Source organism: Mytilus californianus, unplaced genomic scaffold, assembly GCF_021869535.1.
Source record: "Mytilus californianus isolate M0D057914Y unplaced genomic scaffold, xbMytCali1.0.p SCAF_7, whole genome shotgun sequence".
NCBI classification, from domain to species: Eukaryota; Metazoa; Mollusca; class Bivalvia; order Mytilida; family Mytilidae; genus Mytilus; species Mytilus californianus.
In genome coordinates this window covers 52,500,287-52,521,645 of record NW_026262723.1, presented here as the reverse complement: position 1 = coordinate 52,521,645, position 21,359 = coordinate 52,500,287, and the positions used below count along the sequence as shown (strand labels likewise).

The 21,359-nt window shown below is 33.2% G+C and overlaps 1 protein-coding gene across 1 annotated transcript in view; it reads left to right on the top strand.

The window, feature by feature from the left end:
* The window catches only part of LOC127707631 (poly(ADP-ribose) glycohydrolase-like), a 42,590-nt gene extending 26,081 nt beyond the window's left edge, over positions 1-16,509 (top strand). Inside the window, exons 16-20 of the mRNA XM_052212244.1 lie at positions 6,031-6,112; positions 6,793-6,901; positions 7,896-8,016; positions 10,190-10,321; positions 12,521-16,509. Coding sequence (XP_052068204.1) covers positions 6,031-6,112; positions 6,793-6,901; positions 7,896-8,016; positions 10,190-10,321; positions 12,521-12,786 — 710 coding nt within the window. The 3' untranslated portion in view covers positions 12,787-16,509. The remainder of the gene's footprint in view (positions 1-6,030; positions 6,113-6,792; positions 6,902-7,895; positions 8,017-10,189; positions 10,322-12,520) is intronic.
* The last annotated feature ends 4,850 nt before the right edge of the window (positions 16,510-21,359 follow it).

Below are 21,359 nucleotides of genomic sequence, written 5' to 3'. Positions count from 1 at the left end.
GTTCCCTTATTTCAGGGTTGGCAAAGTATTACTCGGGCTGGAAAATGCGGGTGAGAAAACCCGGGTTTTCCCAGACTAGGCAATACTCCCAGAAATGGGTAATACTGGGCAATTCTGGGCAGTATAATTTTTATACGACCGCAAAAAATTTTTGCGGTCGTATATTGGTATGACGTTGGCGTCGTCGTCGATGTCGTCCGAAGACACATTGGTTTTCGCACTCTAACTTTAGTTTAAGTGAATGGATCTCTATGAAATTTTACCGTAAGGTTCAATACCACAAAAGGAAGGTTGGGATTGATTTTGGGGGTTTTGGTACCAACAGTTAAGGAATAAGGGGCCAAAAAGGGGCCAAAAATAAGCATTTTTGTAACTTCCAGACATAACTTGTGTGTTAGTGTATGGATCTCTCTGAAATTGTACCACAAGGTTCCATATCACACAGGGAATGCTGGGATTGATTTTGGGGTTAATTGCCTCAAAATATTAGGAATTAGGGGTCAAAAAAGGGGCAAAACACAAGCATTTTTCTAGTTTCATGACAATAACTTGTGTGTTAGTGTATGGATCTTTCTGAAATTGTACTACAAGGTTCCATATCACAAAGGGAAAGCTGGAATTGAGTTTGCGGGTAATTGTCCTAAACATTTAGGAATAAGGGGCCAAAAAGGGGCCAAAAATAAGCTTTTTTCTAGTTTCCAGACAATAACTTGTGTTCAAGTGTATGGATCTCTCTGAAATTGTACCACAAGGTTCCATATCACACAGGGAATGCTGGGATTGATTTTGGGGGTAATTGCCTCAAAATATTAGGAATTAGGGGCCAAAAAAGGGGCAAAAAACAAGCATTTTTCTAGTTTCATGACAATAACTTGTGTGTTAGTGTATGGATCTCTCTGAAATTGTACCACAAGGTTCCATATCACACAGGGAATGCTGGGATTGATTTTGGGGTTAATTGCCTCAAAATATTAGGAATTAGGGGTCAAAAAAGGGGCAAAACACAAGCATTTTTCTAGTTTCATGACAATAACTTGTGTGTTAGTGTATGGATCTTTCTGAAATTGTACTACAAGGTTCCATATCACAAAGGGAAAGCTGGAATTGAGTTTGCGGGTAATTGTCCTAAACATTTAGGAATAAGGGGCCAAAAAGGGGCCAAAAATAAGCTTTTTTCTAGTTTCCAGACAATAACTTGTGTTCAAGTGTATGGATCTCTCTGAAATTGTACCACAAGGTTCCATATCACACAGGGAATGCTGGGATTGATTTTGGGGGTAATTGCCTCAAAATATTAGGAATTAGGGGCCAAAAAAGGGGCAAAAAACAAGCATTTTTCTAGTTTCATGACAATAACTTGTGTGTTAGTGTATGGATCTTTCTGAAATTGTACTACAAGGTTCCATATCACAAAGGGAAAGCTGGAATTGAGTTTGCAGGTAATTGTCCTAAACATTTAGGAATAAGGGGCCAAAAAGGGGCCAAAAATAAGCTTTTTTCTAGTTTCCAGACAATAACTTGTGTTCAAGTGTATGGATCTCTCTGAAATTGTACCACAAGGTTCCATATCACACAGGGAATGCTGGGATTGATTTTGGGGGTAATTGCCTCAAAATATTAGGAATTAGGGGCCAAAAAAGGGGCAAAAAACAAGCATTTTTCTAGTTTCATGATAATAACTTGTGTGTAAGTGTATGGATCTTTCTGAAATTGTACTACAAGGTTCCATATCACAAAGGGAAAGCTGGAATTGAGTTTGGGGGTAATTGCCCAAAACGTTTAGGAATAAGGGGCCAAAAAGGGGCCAAAAATAAGCATTTTTCTAGTTTCCAGACAATAACTTGTGTTCAAGTGTATGGATCTCTCTGAAATTGTACTGCAAGGTACCATACCACAAAGGGAAGGCTGGGATTGAGTTTGGGGGTGATGAATCATAAGGGGGTTCAAAAAATTTGGGGGGAGGGGGATTTTTTTTTTTTTCCTTTTTTTTCTTTTTTTCCTTTTTTTTTTCTTTTTAAATTTTCCATTTTAAGTTGGTTATTTCCGTTTTATATTTAAAAGCAAATAATAATGATATGGTAGGAGATACACACCAAACAGGATGTGTAAATTATTATATAATAAGTATTGTGCAATAGCAAGAAATTTTCAATTGCACAGTATTGCACAATAGCAAGAAATCTTCAATTGCACAGTATTGCGCAATAGCAAGACATCTTCAATTGCACAGTATTGTGCAATAGCAAGAAATATCCAATAGCACAATATTGCGCAATAGCAAGAAATTGTCAATTGTACAGTATTGCGCAATAGCAAGAAATATTGGATTGCACAGTATTGTGCAAAAGAAGATACTTCGTATAAATTCCTTATTTCTTGACCAATTTCAATGGGGTTTTATTCTTGAATTCTTGGGGTTCTTTAATATGCTGATTCTAACTGTGTATTAAGTTTTTGGATTTTGGGCCCCGTTTTTAAATTGGTCCACATTGAGGTCCAAAGGGTCCAAAATTAAACTTTGTTTGATTTCATCAAAAATTGAATTATTGGGGTTCTTTGATATGCCAAATCTAACCGTGTATTTAGATTCTTAATTTTAGGTTCCGTTTTCAAATTGGTCTACATTAAGGTCCAAAGGGTCCAAAATTAAACGTAGTTTGATTTTAACAAAAATTGAATTTTTAGGGGTTCTTTGATATGCTGAATCTAAACATGTATTTAGATTTTTGATTATGGGCCCAGTTTTCAAGTTGGTCCAAATCGGGGTCCAAAATTAAACTTATTTGATTTCAACAAAAATTGAATATATGGGGTTCTTTGATATGCTGAATCTAACCATGTATTTAGATTTATGATTTTTGGGCCCCATTATCAGCTTTGTCCACATTGAGGTCAAAAGGGTCCAAAATTAAACTTTGTTTGATTTCATTAAAAATTGAATTCTTGGGGTTCTTTGATATGCTGAATCTAACCATGTATTTAGATTTTGGATATTGGACCATAATAGATGAATGTCCAATTTAAATTTTTTAAATTCTTAGACCACATTCATTCTGTGTCAGAAACCTATGCTGTGTCAAATATTTAATCACAATCCAAATTTAAAGCTGTATCAAGCTTGAATGTTGTGTCCATACTTGCCCCAACTGTTCAGGGTTCGACCTCTGCGGTCGTATCAAGCTGCGCCCTGCGGAGCATTTTATTTAAGCCTATTTTTACACAAAATAGTAAAGAAATACTGAAGTTTTCATTGTATTATTGCTAAATATATATATTTTATACAGATAAACATTGAGAGTCATTTTCAGAGGATGATACAACTCAAGCTCTTTCATTTCTCCAATGATTCGATCTATATGTAGGCAGAATACAATTAAGTTTTGCAAATTCTGGCCACCAAAGTTTATTTCCCATTTTTGTTTAAATCAATCTAAAGTTTGAAAAAAATGCATTTTAATGTAGTATTAGTAAAGTGACTTTGAAAATTTAATTGCTATACAATCATATTGCTAAATATACACCATAATGGTACATGTCATGTTACCCACAGTTATAGAGATGAAAAAGCCAATTATTGCAATAAAAACAAATCTGTGTAATAATCTGAATAATTGCTTATTATTAAGTGGTGTTCATATAAGTATGCTAAAATTATTTCAACACTAAAAATAGTAATGAACAAAAATTTTTGAATAGTCATTTCCTTTACATATAATAAATTGTTTACTCTAAATATTAGCTATATATATAAAAAAAAAAGGTTATATATATTAATACTTTGTCTACATGTTAACAGTTTGACCAATTAAGACAGCATGACAATTTAATAAATTTTTACAAGTTTTAGGAGGATTATCTGTAAATCTTTTACATATTAGTCTAAGTGTGCTTATGTTTGTATAAAGAGTTGCTGGACCAACACCTTCTTAAATTTTTACACTTTGAAATAAAAGTCTCAAAAAAGTGAGCCTATATATTAAAATATTAGATTTATACATAAAAATGTCATGTCATATATATCTTTCATGTATTACATTTGTAATTGACATATTACCCAGTATTGCCCAGTATAACCCAGTAAAACCTGGGATTTTCCAGTATTCCGGTTTTCGGTAGGGTCACTAATCTTTCGTTTTCTATGTTGTTTTTTTAAGACTGTCGTTTGTCTTTCGTCGTTTTTCGTTGTCCATTTGCCGTATTTTCTACCTAATTTTTTTAGTATTTTTGCTGTACATGAATGATTGATTTGAATATTTTTAGATGCTGGTCATCCAATTATCTACTCATCAATTTCATTAATCTAAGAAGATTTTTAAGAACTGTATATTTGGAAAGGCAAAATGTACTGCTGAAACTTGATTCAGGGTTGTATGTAAAAATATGACATATGATTTTGTTTAAAATGGCTTTCTGTTCTGTCCCCATCAATCCTCGTCCCTCACCTGTCTGTCGTTAAACATTTTCAAAATTCTCATTTAATACCATAGGGTCCTTTTGTGCATGCTTTATGAATAAATTTACGACACAAAACCAAAAGATATCCAGAGGTCAACATACTGCCTTCAACAATATATAAATATTTATACATTATGGCAAGGTTTTCACAGACAAGACCCTAGTAAAGTTGTTAATTAATTTAGCAGAGATTATCAAGATTAACCATCAACATCTCATTTCCCAAATAACAAGAAACATTTAGAAATATCTAAAAAGAAACGTTCATGATCGGAACGTGCACATGACTATTTGGCTTTTACAATATAAAAATGAGGAGATGAGGTATGATTGCCAATGATACAACTATCCACCAAAGTTCAAATGAAGTGGATGTAAGCTGGCCCCTAAACACAAATGTATTCTTTTAAACTGAGTTTTACTGTGTGTATTGCTGTGTTTTTGTTTATTCTACATTGGCTTAGTAGAGGTATAGAGGGGGGTTGAGATCTCACAAAACATTTTCAACCCCGCCACATTTTTGCGCTTGCATTTGTTAGTCTTGTATGTTTTTATATTTTTAGTTCATTTATATGTTTCGGAGTTTATTGTGACATCCATTTTCACTGAACTAGTACACATTTTTGTTTAGAGGCCCGATGGAGCCCGCCTCCGGGTGCGGAAATTACTCGCTGTGTTGAAGACCCATTGGTGGCCTTGGGCTGTTTTCTGCTCTTTGGTCAGGTTGTTGTCTCTTTGACACATTCCCCATTTCCATTTTCAATTTTAGTTCAAAGAAAAGCGACGTCACTCTAAACTCCGAAACATATAAATGAACCAAAATTAAAAAAATATACAAGACTAACAAGGCCAGAGGTTCCTGACTTGGGACAGGCGCAAAAATATGGCGGAGTCAAACATGTTTTGTGAGATCTCAACCCTTCCCCTATACCTCTAGCCAATGTAGAATAAACAAACACACTGCAATAATCCGATGTTAGAATAGGTATATATGGTAAATGCAATGACTTTTTATAGGTCCCACTCCTAATGTTGCCTTGGTTGCCCCCCCCCCCCCCCCCCGCCCCCCTTTGAAAATCATGAATCTGCATCTATTCTGTCTGTTTTCTAACCTGAGACATTTGGTATATGGAAATTCTCTAATTCTAGTGCATGACCAAATATGAAAATTTGAAATGAAAAGAGGTTATTCTGGACATAAGGCTATTCTGGACATAGTATAGACAAGACCATTACTGATAGAAACAACACACACATTGACAAATAAAATAGCACAGATACAACACTTAATACTATATACATTGTAAAAGCAACTAACACCTGTTAAGAATAAAACTAGGGGTGAACACTGGTGTTATGAAAGGGTTAGCAGTGCCTCCTCCACTAGTGCCAATATGGGAAGGTAAAAATATGAGTATAAATAAGAAGATGTGTGTGAGTGCCAATGAGACAACTATGAAATAACTAGCATAGTACTCTTTGAAGCTGTAGTGACAACAATTATCAATTCAATATCTAGTTGAAGTGATGAACCTGAAGTATTACGTATCTGAACTTATTGCATATTTTCTGCAGGTTGTGAAAGGTTTAGTTCATATGATGGATATGCTAGAACTTTTGAATGGAAAGGAGACTATGATGACTCTAAAACTCCAAGGTATGATAAAAAACACTGTAGTTATAAATTAAATGAGTCCCAGTTATTGTCAGTTTTGATGCACAGATGACAGTCCTGACTCCCTTAGATAAACAGTAGGTGGAGATTTGATTGGAACTTTTATTTGGCACCTGAAATTTCAAAATTTCGCACCTGAAATTAAAGTAGTACAATTTTTCAGTCTTTTTAATATTATATCATGATTGATTTTAGGTAGGCTTAAATTTTGGTTTAAGGTAGTTTGTGGTCACAGCAACAAAAAACTTAGTACACATGTTCATTATGAAGTTAACTGTTTATTAAATATATATGCCAAGTTAAGGTGTTGTCAAGATGTCACTGTTCATTGAATGTAGGAATGGGATAGAGGGAGCTGGTAATAGTGTCCTATGTGTCTCTTTTATTGTCAGTGTTTTTCTTCTTTTTATATTTTATTTGATTTGTATTTAATACTTTTGTTTTAGAACAGTAATTTTTTTTCGCTGTAAATTATAAAAGACTTGATCTTTTTACGTCTTGCTTGTTAACATTTTGTATATCTATTAAATGTGAATTTTTACAGTGATATAACCAGTATGTTCGATAGCAATGTATAAAGCAATAGTCATTAATCTAGGAGATCTGTTTACACTGAAGAAGTGTTATTCATCTACAAAACAACCAATAAATTTTATTTTCAGAGATGATTGGGGAAGATTGTGTACCCATGTGACTGCCATTGATGCCTTGGTTATCCACCATTATGATAGACAGTTTAAAGGTGATATAGTAAAAAGAGAATTAAATAAGGTAGGTACTATTTAGTTTTTATTGTTGTGTTGCTGTATAATTTGCATTGATTCATATTTTAATATCTTTTAATTTTGACTGGCTTTATTATATAATGCAAATTCAATTTTTAATTACATTTGTAGTCACAGAATATTTTGTTTATAAAATAATGAGATGTTGAATAAATGCCATTGAGATAAATAGCCAACAGAAATAAAATGATGTGGATGTTAGCCATTATAGGTCACCAATCAGCCTTCACAATGAGAAAAACCAAAACGTTAAACTCAGCTCTAATAGGCATCAACATGAAAAATGTGAACCAGTTCAAATGAAAAAACTAACAGCCTAATTTATAACAATTCAATATACACGCACAAAAATAATGTGGAGGGGTTAAACATGTTTGTGAGCACTCAACCCTCCTAATCTTGGACAGTGGTGAAACAGCACAACATGAGAACAAGCATTAAAAATTGGAAATAAAAAATAAAGTAGATTTTATAGAACTATTTTTGCAGATTTATTAAACAAAACAAATTTTGTTTTGTGATCGGCTGTATTTATTTGATGTATTGGGAAATTGGGAATTATAACAAAACAAGACTTCAATATAATTGAAATGCATTTGAAATGTTCTGTATATTTTTAAGTATTTTTTGATAAGCTATGGAAATCCAGTTTAGGTAATTGGAATTGTGACACTTATGAGATGGGCCTTGGCTTGAGTATGTATTCTGCCCAGTACTTCCAGATTTATTATCATCATATGTTTACAAGTAATTATCGTCACTCATTGTATGCTCTTTGTATCTATCTGAAATTATTTTCTTTTTACAAACTAAAATGTGGGTTAATTTCCATGTTGGTAAAACAAAATGAAATATTATTTCACTATTGATTAATTATCCATAAGTTGTATGTTAACCAATCAAAATATTATAGCATACTATTTTGTAATTATTACATAGTTAGATTTGGAAATGATTAATTATGTTAATTTGTTTCATAGGCCTACTGTGGATTTGTGTCACTTGGAGGAGCAAAGAATCCCCCTCATGAAATAAATTTATCTGCGGTCTGTACTGGTAATTGGGGTTGTGGTGCTTTTGGTGGAGATAAAAGATTAAAAGGTAAAATACAGAAACTAATTGAGGAGTAAAATTTGAAGATTTGAACATCAACAAGAATTGAAAAATGAAAAGAGCTCACAAATTCATACTCTTGCTTACGGTTTGCACCAAAATCCATAAGTGTTATTTGAATCCCAAATTTTATTTTTCTAAGACAAGGCTATAAAAATATTGAAGAATAAAGTGCTAAACATATGAAAATTGAAGAATACCTGACATTTTCCTGAATGGTAGCCATTTTAAATGGAAAAGGATAAGCTAAAGAAGATTTTCTACAACCATACCTTACACTCATATGACAGTCACATAATTACATATATTTTGAAATACCCCAAACCATCTTGATCTTATTTGAATACTTCAATTTGATCTGACAGACACATATTACATGTTTTTGTCTCGCCTTGACAGAGTCAAAAAGCGAGACATATGTATGCTGTTTCCGGCGGCTGCGGCGGCATCAACAATGTATTAGTTTGTGATTAGGTCTATTTCATGGTGAACTACTAGTGGTAGATCAATGATATTTGGTATGCAGTTGTATTAGCATTGGCACATCTCATTACCATGGAGATTATTTGGCCCCGCCTCCTCAGTCAAGGTCTATTGACTTTGAAACTTTGCTTAGTTTACATGTATTAGTTTGTGATTAGGTCAGTTTATTGGGAACCACTAGTGGTAGGTCAGTGATAATTGGTATGCAGTTGTATAAGCATTAGCACATCTCATTTTCATGGAGAATGTGTTGGCTAGAAACTTAGGGTGTGGAAATATACTAAGGCAAATGCGTATTCCAGAGAAAGTTTATTAATCTTTATTATATCCAGTGAACACAGTAAACACAGTGATATTCTAATAAAGTTCAATACATCATAATACGTTCCATATTTAATTCCTCAATACGAATACGTTCCATACAAATACGTCATACTCTAAATACGGTAAATACGATTTACTGAAAAGAAAACAGAAAAATACTGTCATTCACTTGAATAATAAAAGTTCAAAACATGCAAAATACATGTTATCCAGAGAACAATAAACAAATGTATATATATCAAAAATTGTAAACATCTTGTTTTACCCAGTGAAAATACATAAAAACGATATTAACCACAAATCAATGAAACATCATTGACACAAAAATCTAATTATCGATTCGCACTTTACAACCTGTGAAATATCTATTTATAGAAATACAACATGCGTCTGAGAGGACTTTGAAATTATATTCACTGAATAAAGTTCTTAACCTCATGCAATACAACTCAGACAAGTTACGGAAGGTTTATACAATAATTTCAATACAAAAAACTCACCAAATTAGAAATATTTCCATGAAATTTCAACACAGATTTGTCAAGTTATTGGTGTCATTTTCATTCGGAACTCTCTCATAATCACTGTACATGAATAGTGAATCGACAAAAAATATGTTTATGAAAATTGACATTACAGAGAATATTTGGTCCTTACCCCTCAGTTATGGTCTATTGACTTTGAAACTTTTGCTTAGTTTACATGTATTAGTTTGTGATTAGGTCAGTTTAAGATGAACCACTAATGTAAAGTCAATGATATTGGGTATGCAAATGTATTGGCATTTGTAAGTTTCATTTCTATGGAGATTATATAACCCCACCCCCTAATTATGGTTCATTGACTTTGAAACTTTTACATAGTTTACAAGTTAATGTTTGTGTTTAGGTTTGTTTAAAGGGAACGTCAATGGTATTTGGTTTGCAGTTGTATTAGCATTGGCACATCTCATTTCCATGGAGATTGTTTAGCCCTGTACCTTCAGTCATGGTTCATTGACTTTGAATATTTGCATAACTTACATGTTAAAGTATTGCTATTTTAATTTCAACATTTGCATTATCAAAATAACAAATATAAGCGAGACATATCTCTGTGTTAACAGTTTATTATACATTAGATATGAGTGGAGTATGCTTAGCAGGACAACATGTGCAACTTCTTGTTTTCTTATATAATGCAAATATGAAAAATTTTGAACTGCTATTCAGTCAAGAGTGCCATCAGGGATCTATACATATAACAGCTGTAGTTCATCAAATCTCTAACTGGAATGAATTTTGTCAAAGTTTGGAAGGGGACACCCCTCAGCACTCTCCTGAATCTGACAGATGTAACATGTTGTATATTTCAGCATTAATCCAATTAATGGCAGCTACAGCAGCTAAGAGGGATGTATGCTATTATACTTTTGATGATGAAAGACTAAAGAATGATATATTCAATATACACCAATATCTTACTGTCACAAATCCTTTAGGTATAGGTAAGTATAGTTTACTGCTGTAAATAGATTGGAAACAAAGTAATGGTACTGACTGAAAGTTATGATTTGTGTATGTTGAAATACTGATTGATTACCACAATCATACTGAGTTGATGAGGGCTATTCCATTAAACATATGTTGGATAGAAAGGATTTTTTTGGGCTCTGATCATTTGTGGTTATATATCCATTTGATATATGCAAAACTACTAGAAGAAAGTACGTTTGTTGTTGGGTACTTTGAAAGTCCATTCCTATTTTCTCACTTCCAGTTTAATAGAATAGCCCCAACATCACAATGCATTTTCTGACAAAAAAGTTAAAAATTTGGAAATTGTCTTGTCTGTTTTATAGTTTGAATTTGATAAATTGTCCTCTTTTAAAATCAAAAATATTAAATTGAATCCATTTAAATGAATCCTTTAATTAAAAAAGAGAGGCAAAAGGAATATTCAAACTCATAAGTCAAACACAAACTGACAATGCCATGGCAAAAACCAAAACTTTCCAAAGACAAAACAACATTATACAAAACATGACATAGAAAACTAATGATAAAGCAACACATATCCCACCAAAAACCCGGTGGCACTCAGATGCTCCGGAAGGGTAAGCAGATCCTGCTCTACGTATGGCACCTGTCGTTTTGCTCATGTAGGTTCAAACCTGGTAATAAATCCCGGGACTGTGATTACTACAATTGGAACATATCCATCATCATCAGTGAAACAGATATTCCATAAGGGTCAACCAACTTGTGATGGTGTCCGTTAAATTTTTGAAGGGATGGTTACAACTTCACCACTTATAACTCCTGGTTTACTAGATTCTTTGTCAGCAGCAACTCTCTATCAAGGAAATCATGATAGGAAATGCAAGCTCTGGAATATCTTATCAACTGGGAAACATATACTCCATATACTTCATTATGTTTGTCTTTTTGTATGCAAATTTGGTAATTTTCCCAATAAATTCACTTCTTTCTTTAAGAGTTCTTAAAATAATAATTACTTGTCTGATAAGAATGAATGATTACATTTAAAAGTATAAATGAGTGTACGACACAAATGCCCCCGTCTACAATTTGTGGACTAGAACTTAATCTAAACACTCAATCTGTATATCATCATTGAACACTTATATACCAAATCTCAATTTCAGATCTTCCACCATAAAAAAGGTCAATTTTCATGTAGTTTTTATAAGTCCAAGGACCTTATTTCAGTGTAAATTTTATCAACAACCGTGAAAGTACTTTAATTCATGTGTATCAATTTTTGTGGTTTGAGCAAAAGTTTCTCGAAAGATTCTTTAAAATAATCATATGTTGTTTTATAACGATTTGTGGGAGATTGCAAAATAAGTTGTTCATTTTCACTTCAGAATATAAGCTGATTTGTCTATGCTTACAAATTGTCTCAATTGAAAGAAATTGCAAAGTAAACATTTCAATTGTTGCACATGTGTAATCAGAAGTGATGACCCTTATTAAACTGAGATCTAATGATCAACAGATTAACAATTATCAAAGTTTTTTAATTGGGCCATAAACATGTCACTTAAAGAAAATGGTTACATAAAAAAATGCTACAAATGTAATGGAATCTACTGACAGAATATTTACCAGGCGTTGGTTCACTTGTGTTTAAATGTAATTTGAGTTGTAGAATTAATTCTTATGAAATAAAAAAGCAAGCCCAAGATGAATTTAAAAAAAAAATTTCATAAGAGAATTATGAGGAGATAAAATGAATACCTCATCATGTCATATTGTCAACGGAATTCTGACTTTCATCGATCAAAACTAATTTTTCATGATAATTAAAAGGTTAAAAGTCATACAGTTTAGGTTTTTTTAAAGATTAAATGGGTAAAATCCTGTCTGAAGTTTTTCATAGTGCATTTAAGGGATATTTGATGTATTTTCTAGATTATATGCCCGTATCCATGTAGTCAAACCTACATGAGGATCTTTCCATGTCTTGATTTGGAAAATAGTTGTTATTTATGCAGACACTTAAATTAATGGACAAAGTCATCCACGAAAACCACAAAAATTGGTACCCCACAAATAAAAGTACTTTCACAGTAGAACTAAATACACACTCAATCTGTAAGTTATCATCATGCATTAACATTTTTGAATATAGAACAAGTTTTATAAATGCATTTTAAATTTCTACCAATATTTTTATATAGGTACCATTTTGAATTTGATAGAAAGGTATGAAGGAGTGTTAAGAAAGTCACGGAGGAAACCAAATATGAACTTATTTGAATATATTGTCAAAGTTTTTGATGGATCTCTAGAAAACACTGATAGTGAACCTGACTCTCCTGCTATTGAGAGAGAAATGTCACGGGAAATGTTGTACAGTAAGGAATCTTGCATGGGTGAAGAAGCTGTTTCAAAGAACTCAGTGAAGCGACAGTTATCTGAAGATTACAAAGCTACCACACCTTAGGTAAAGGAAAAAGAAGACATATATGAACAAATCATTAGGCTTCTAAGTTTGCAACATATGAGCTGCTTGAATATATTATAAAACCATTTTGACATTCAGTTTGGGATACTCAGAAGAAAAGCTGCACATAAGAGATGATGCTTTGGTATTAAAATTGTTCAAAGGAAACAATATAAGAAACTGGAGAAGTTTTTAGAAATCCCTTACAATCTGATGTTCTGTCATGTCATTTCTTATAATTCTAATCAAGACAAAAACTTTTTTAATTAGTTATGCCCCCTCCGTAGCGGAGGGGGCATTAAGTTTTACCCTTGACCGTCTGTACGTCCTTTCGTCCCAAAATTGATTTCCGTTCACTAACTTTAGTTTGCCTCAATCAAATGTTATAAAACTTATCCACAATGCTTATTACCACAAAAGACAGATCGAGTATGCATTTTGGTGGCATCACTTTTACCGTTCGAGAGTTATGCCCCTTTACAAATGGAAAAATTGCTGAATTTTTCCTTTCCCTTCTCTAACTTTAGTTTGCCTCAACCAAATGTTATGAAACTTATCAACAATGTTTATTACCACAAAAAACAGATCAAGTTTGAATTTTGGTGGTGTCACTTTCACCGTTCTAAAGTTATGCCCCTTTACAAATGGAAAAATCGCTGAATTTTTCTTTTCTGTTCTCTAATTTAAGTTTACGTCAACTAAATGTTATGAAACTTATAAACAATGCTTATTACCACAAAACTCAGATCAAGTTCAAATTTGGGTAGTGTCACTTTTACGGTTCTTGAGTTATGGCCCTTTATAACGTTATATGCAAGCGGGGGCATCATCTGTGTCCCATGGACACATTCCCCATTTATTGTTGAATTATTTAGTCAAGAAATTTTATGATGATTATCTAACAAAGCTGAAAAATGATATTATGTTAGATTGGTTCATGGTTTTTATTGATATAAACTTAAAAGATGGAAAACAATTGAACAAGAATGTTCTTTGATCCTATTGTAGAAGTAAAGACTAATTTTCATGTTAAGTTAATGTCTTTTTTCCATCCTTGTCAACTGATAAATTTATTGTCAAGTTCATTTATGTATGAACACTCTTTGTTATTAGGTTACATATAGACTATTTAACTGGTTCATAGATACTTGATTTTAATCAACATAGTGGATTGGATAAATAAAAGGATTTTGTCTTTGCATCAGTCTATCTGCTTTCTTTTTGTTTATGTGAGAAGTTAAGTGAAAATGATTTGATTCAATTTTTTAAAACTACTCTTTATCTCTTCATATTGGTTTAATCTGGTTCTAGAACTTTGGTGTTGTTGGAGCATTCCAGAAATATCTATAGATATTGTATGAGGCAGGGGCCAGTGTTAAGATTATTTTCAGTCATTACGATCAGTAATTCTTATGTAATTTTCTTGCAATGAAATAATGCAATATATTATATAAAAAAAACCATTTGATAAGTACTGCTATAATTGCTTGTAGCTGATCATCTCTTTATTTAATTTTGATATGGCAGCTATTAACTTACTATCAGTTTATATAATTGATAACTATCTTTTTTTGTTATAAGTGGTACTAGTTATCTATTTGCAATTTGAATGGAGAAGATATTGTATGATTTGGGGCTTTTTTGCACTGTTAATTTCACTGAAAATAAAACATATGAGACCATTACTTATCACATTTTTGAAGAAGAAAGACTTTAAAAAAAAATTGAATATATACCAAGCCTTTGATGACACAATTTGCCTGTCACATCATAAAAGTGACTTTATAAGCAAAATTTTCAGTTTTTTGCAAAAAATACAAACAAAATTTTACAAACATTTTGGCTAAATTAATATAAAACATATGGTTAAGTATTGTGAAAATATGTGTATAAATGTGCCTTCTACAGTTCCCCATATGATAGAATATGAAGCATTCTTGGTTATGTATTCAAAAGCTTTCATTAAAATGTTGTGATTGGCTAACAACATCCAAATCAATGGATATTCAACCAATGATGTGATGTTATTTTTATTTTGGTGCACTTACAATGAAATTACCCATAATCCTTTAGATTCTGAAAAGACATATTTGATGATGGAAAAGTAAAATTGTCAGATCTGATGAATGTTTAAAAAAAATACCATAGACTGAATTCCCCTTTTCAATTTGAAGAGTTTTATAAATGAGCTTTATATGGCAATGAAAATTTTTCATTTTTTGAAATGAATAATTTTAAAACAACATTAAAAATGACTTGATGACAAACTGTTTTATAATTTTAATTGTAAATATTTATTTGTAGATAATATTTTTGTTTGTAATTTTAATTTATTATACTACACTGTAGAAGGTCAGTGCTGTGAAAATGTTGATATGGTTGTGTCAAGAAACTTATTGGTTATCATGATCAAGATATATATATTAAGATAAGTTTTCTTACTGTATTAGTGTGCATAAAATGTTATTCATGATGAAATGAATGAAAAGAAATGTCATTATTTTATATTCTATAAAAGGTTTTTTTATTTGTGGATGCCAAGTTTCATAGTTTATTGAACATCACTATTGTTTCATTGGTTCCTTGTCAAATTGACATAAAATACTTCAATAGTCCCTGTTTTGTGGAAAATTTGATCAACTAAGAAAATAATTAAGATGGGTTCCCTAGGAATATGATATAATATGTCCCACTGTAATTATTGTGTCTCATGACAGTTGATGTTTAGGGATACAGAGGAATAAATCAAAGTGCTTTGTCTTAGTGTCTGTCCTGTCTGTCTGTAATTACTTCTGCTGTCTCGCATCATCTTTGTCTTCCGTGTCACACTGTTAGTTTTTCTGCATCTCTGTAACAGAATTCCACTAAACATGCATAGATTTGTGTAATTAAGTATTGAATCCTTTGTATGTTTTTATATCTATGGGATATTGTTAAGGTAGTTTGAGAGTCTTCCGCCATCTTGGATTGTAAAATAGAAGAACACAATCGGTTTAGATCTTTAATTAAAAGTGCAAATTTTGTGAGACGAATGCAATTCTTTTGTTAGTCTTTTCATCTTAATGAAGAAAAATATGTGTTTTATTATATTTTCTCAACAGTTTTTTACAAATACAAAGTATTTTTTGTTTTTGATTCAATTTGTTACAACTTTGTCATATAAGGGGAGATAACTCTGATAATGTACTTTTTTATAAAGTAATATATTATGAATTTAGGTATTTTGTTTTGTATCGAGAAAAACAAGTGCCATGACCCCAATTTTTCTTTTTATTTTCTGAAAGCACATTATAAGAGCTATCTTCTCATAAATTTAATTTAAAAATTTGATTGTTTAGTTTTCTTTTTATCGCAAAAGATTAGGTTTTCCATGTATAATCTATACAAAATCTGACAATTTTGCACAACCTGTAGCTTGATAAAAAGCCCTGTGACCCATACTTTTTATTTTGTTTTTGAAAAAAGATTACTTCAAACTGCATTTTTACAAATAATTAGAAAATTCTATCGATTTTAATTTATACCCCCATCTACCTTAAGAGTATATTTAATCTAATTTTTAGTATTGACTGAGATATAATAAGTAGTATGTATGCACTAAGGTGTAAATTAATTCATTTGACTGAAAGATGTACAATCAACACTTGTAAGTTTTTTCAAAGAAATGCAATACAGACATATGTAATAGTGCTAAATCTTACAATAAATCAACCTGTTCAATGATTTAATTTTTTATTTAGTTGATGCCACATTCGTTTAAATATATTTGTTAAATTGAACATTTGTCAGTTATCAATATTCCTGGCGAATAGTTAATAGAGTCAATGCCTTTTATATATAATTAAGTTATTGTGTCTCATAACAGTAGAGCTGTAGGGACATAAAGGTATTACTTCTGCTGTCTTCAATGATACACTTTATGTTTTTCTGCATCTCCTTGACAGAATTCCCAAAACCTGCAGATTCATCTACAGGACTTGAAGTTGTGCACCTACTGTTTGAAATTTTAACCATACTGATTTTGAGGTCTTTAAAAGATTTTTAATTTGCTTTTGGTATGTGGTCAAATTAATTTTCCAACTCTAGAAAAATCAGGAACTAAATGATAAATCATATCCCTCTATGCTGAAAAGTGGATTATTAGATAATGGGTCACATCCCAAACTCATGCTCCCAATTTTCAGTCGCCTCACCCTTAGTTCTCAGATCTTCGTTGTATCCTATCAACAATGCATCCTTTGTGAGTTTGTATTAAACAAGCATGCATTTGTTTGCACCTGTCCTAAGTCAGGAACCTGTTGTTCAGTGGTTGTCGTTTGTTGATGTGGTTCATAAGTGTTTCTCGTTTCTCGTTTTTTATATAGATTAGATGTTTGGTTTTCCTGTTTAAATTATTTTACAGTAGTCATTTTGGGGCCCTTTATAGCTTGCTGTAGGGTGTGAGCAAAGGCTCCGTGTTGAAGGCCGATCTTTGACCTATAATTGTCAACTTTTTATACATTGTGACTTGGATGGAGAATTGTCTCATTGGCACTCATACCACATCTTCTTATTTTTATGTGTAACATCGGACTTGGACTTTTAAGCTGAGTTTTACTGTGCATATTACTGTGTGTTTTTTTATTCCACATTGGCTAGAGGTATAGGGGAGGGTTGAGAGCTCACAAAACTTGTTTAATCCCGCCACATTTTTTTGCCTGTCCTAAGTCAGGAGCCTCGGCCTTTGTTAGTCATGTATGTTTTTTTAACTTTAGTTCATTTACTGAACTAGTATACATTATTGTTTAGGGGCCGGCTGAAGCCTGCCTTCCGGGTGCGTGATTTTCTTGCTGCGTTGAAGACCCATTGGTTGCCTTGGGATGTTTTCTGCTCTCTGGTCGGGTTGTTGTCTCTTTGACACATTCCCAGTTTCCATTCTCAATTTTATTCTGAGCATATTGCATATACAATAAAATGTACCCTTCTGACTTGAACATTGGATGAGATTACACTCATATGGAACAAGCATACCATATGAAAGGAGGTCTGCTGAATTTTCATGGTAAGAGATGTCGTTTATATAGATAGAAATATCTGTATTATCAATAATCAAGTCAGAATATTTATCATAAAATGGATCATGTTTTTTCTTCCTAAAAAAACGGATATATTCAAGCAATTTTCTATTTTCAAGGGACACAACCTCTGCAAAAATTGCTCAACCAGAACTAGTGAAACTAAAAAATGTGTAACTCATTATGATGTGATTATATACCAAATACCTAATCAAATGATTCAGACATTTAACAGAAAGTGTAAATAAACTGTTGACACAGAGATATGTCTCGCTTTTTGCAATTTTGATAATATAATGCAAATTGAAATTATAATAAAATGGCAATATTTAAAAATGTAAACTATGCAATTCATCCAAAGTCAATGAACCTTGACTGAAAGTGCAGAGCCTATAAACCTCCATGGAAATGAGAAATGCCAATGCTTATAAAACTGCATACCAAATACCATTGACTTATCATAAGTCGTTCCCTTTAAACAACACTAAACACAAACTTTTAACACGTAAACAATGCAAAACATTCAAAGTTAATAGACCCTGACTGAAGGGACAGGACCAAATAATCTTCATGGATATGAAATTTGCCAATACTTATACAACTGCATACCAAATATCATTGACCAACTACAAGTGGTTCCCCATAAAGTGACCTAATCACAAACTAATACATTGTTGCAGCAGCATCACAAAGTGCAGAAAATTGATATTTATAAGCAATTTCTATGTCCTTGATCCACAACTTTTGGAAAATCACTCAACTGTAATAAAACTCAATCTTGATCTGTAACTTCTAATTATTTCCACATTCAAATATTGTACATTTTTAAAGTAAAATGAGATTTTATGAAATAAATACTTACCATCATAAATTCTGAGTATGTCCATCTGCACAAGTCTGACAGGTGGACCCCCCACCCCCCCCCCCCCCCCCCAAAAAAAATAACAGCCAATGAAAACAAGGGATGACCTATGTCCATAAAATCCTGCCTTTATATCATCCATTTAATGTCTTAAAGTAAGCAAGAAGCCCTAGGAACAAATCTGGGGATAAGGGGACGTTGGGAGGGGCCTTTAATTTATGATGGTAAGTATTTATTTTATAAAATCTCATTTTACTTTAAAATTGTACAGTTTTATATCAATAAATACGCTACCATCATAAATTCTGAGTAAAATGCAGAATCTAACGCAAAGCTGAACCTCCTGAACCAGAAGGTGCAGGAGGAAAAACAACTCTTTGTGCAGACACTAAAGGTCCTAAAGAATACAAAGTCTAAGCTTGTGAAGATAAAGATTGCAGATAGTGAGAAATGAAAGAATTTTCAGTTATCCAGAAACCTGCAGATAGAACTTCCTCCAAAGAAGCATTATCGAAAAGTGTCAAGGAGGTAGAAATAGCTCTTACATCATGAGCCTTAACGTGCATACTATTCAGAAGTTCTTCATAAGAAGAATTGTAAGATAATTGAATAGTTTCAAAGATCCAAGTTGAAATGGTTTTAGCAGACAAATCTTGTTTCCCCTAATTAACAGGAATAAATATCCTGGAATTTTGAAGAGGTGCGAAGACTACGAGTTCTCTGAAGATATAAAAGTAAGCTTAGGATAGGAAAGAGTACCTTTGACCTTGAATCATCAGGAAGGGCTTGAATCACTATCGGTTCTGAACCTGGGCCAGGAATTTGATTTTTGGCGAAAAAGGCTGGATCGGTTAGGAGAGTAACAGAAGACTTATCCCTATTAAAAAAAGACAGTAGTCGGCTGTGGAAAAAGCATGAATTTAACTTCTTCTTCTACCACAAGCCAAGGCAAGAAGAAAACAACACTTTTACGATAAGAACATGATTTCAACCTTTTCGGCGGGTTCAAAAGGATGGGTTTTTGAAACAAATAAAATCACACTCAAATTCCAATAAAATTGAGAATGGAACTGGGGAATGTGTCAAAGAGACACCAACAATGAGCAGAAAACAGCTGAAGACCACCAATGGGTCTTCAACACAGCGAGAAAATCCCGCACCCGGAAGCGGGGTTGAGCTGGCCCCTTAACAAACATGTGTACTAGTTCAATGAAAATGGACGTCACACTAAACTCCAAAACATATAAATGAACTAAAATTAAAAAAAACATACAAGATTAACAAAACCAGAGGCTTAAAACCCTCTGTCACTGGCGTTCAAGATTGAAATTCTTAACTAAAAGAGAAATGAACTCATCATTACCAAAATCTGGACCTCCAGACAAGTGAATAGTTCTAGAAATAGCTGATCGATAACCTTTTATGGTAGTGGGAGATAAACCTTTCTCCTCAAAAAGGTGGATCAGGAAGTCTGCTAATTGCTGTACAGAGATTTGGAAAGTATCAACTTCCTTCTCACTACACCAACTACTGGAGATTGTCAGCTTGGCATCATAGACGATGTTAGTGGACTCTCTGCTCAGGAGAGGTGTCTGGCTGCGCATTCAGAAAAAAACCTCTCTCCTTGAAGCTATCCCTGAGAGAAGCCACGCGTATAGATGTAGCTTCTCTGGATTGGGATGAAGAATATTGCCCTGAACTAGGAAAGAAGATTGTGTCTAACTGGTTTAACCAGTGGACGAGCACAAGACAGTTGACGGAGATCTGGAAACAAGGCTTGTTTAGGCTTAGCTTGAGCAATTAGAATGGAAGCCCTTGCTCTGCTAAAATCTTCCGAAGAATTGCCAACAAGAATCTGAAAGGAGGGAAGGCGTAAGCAAAAATTCACTCCCAAGGAACACACATGGCGTCTACTACGTAGGCTTTCGCATCTGGTACATGATACACGAACACTTGAAGTTTGTAATTCAGGCTTGTTGCAAACAGGTCTACATAAAGAGACCCTGACTGAAGGGCTATTGCATGAACAACTGATTGAAGAAGTTCCCAATCCTATTCCTATTGACTTGGGTAAGGGTTCTGGACATAGCATCTGCTAAAACATTGAGTTTCCCTGGGACATGACGAACTACAATCTGTAGATGAAGATGATTGCAAGGAAGGAGTATTTCTCTTGCTAAAAGAAACAGCTCTCACAATGTAACATCAGGTTCCTCCTTTGTTTCGCAAATAAGCAATTGCCGTGGTGTTGTACGATGCTAGAACCAGAAATTTGTTCTGCAGAAGGGACTGAAAATGAGACAGTGCAAGAAGAACTGCCGTCATTTCTAGTATGTTGATGTGACTTTCCAGAGAGCCCCCCCCCCCCCCCCCCCCCCAATTGAGATATTGGAGGCATCTGTGAACAGAGTCTGATTTGTTACTGGAGAGGAGAGAAGTTGGCCTCTCATAACGTTTGCTTGAAAAGTCCACCAAACCAGTTGATGAGACAAGTCCTGATGAATGATTGGAACTGGAAATTCCAAATTCTGCGTAGTTGGTTGCCAATGCTGATGTAGATAGAATTGAAGAGGTCGGATGAGCAGGCGACCAAGAGGAACAACGTCCGCTAGAGAATTAAAAAAACCTAGCAGTTGTGAAAATTGGCGAGCAGTAAC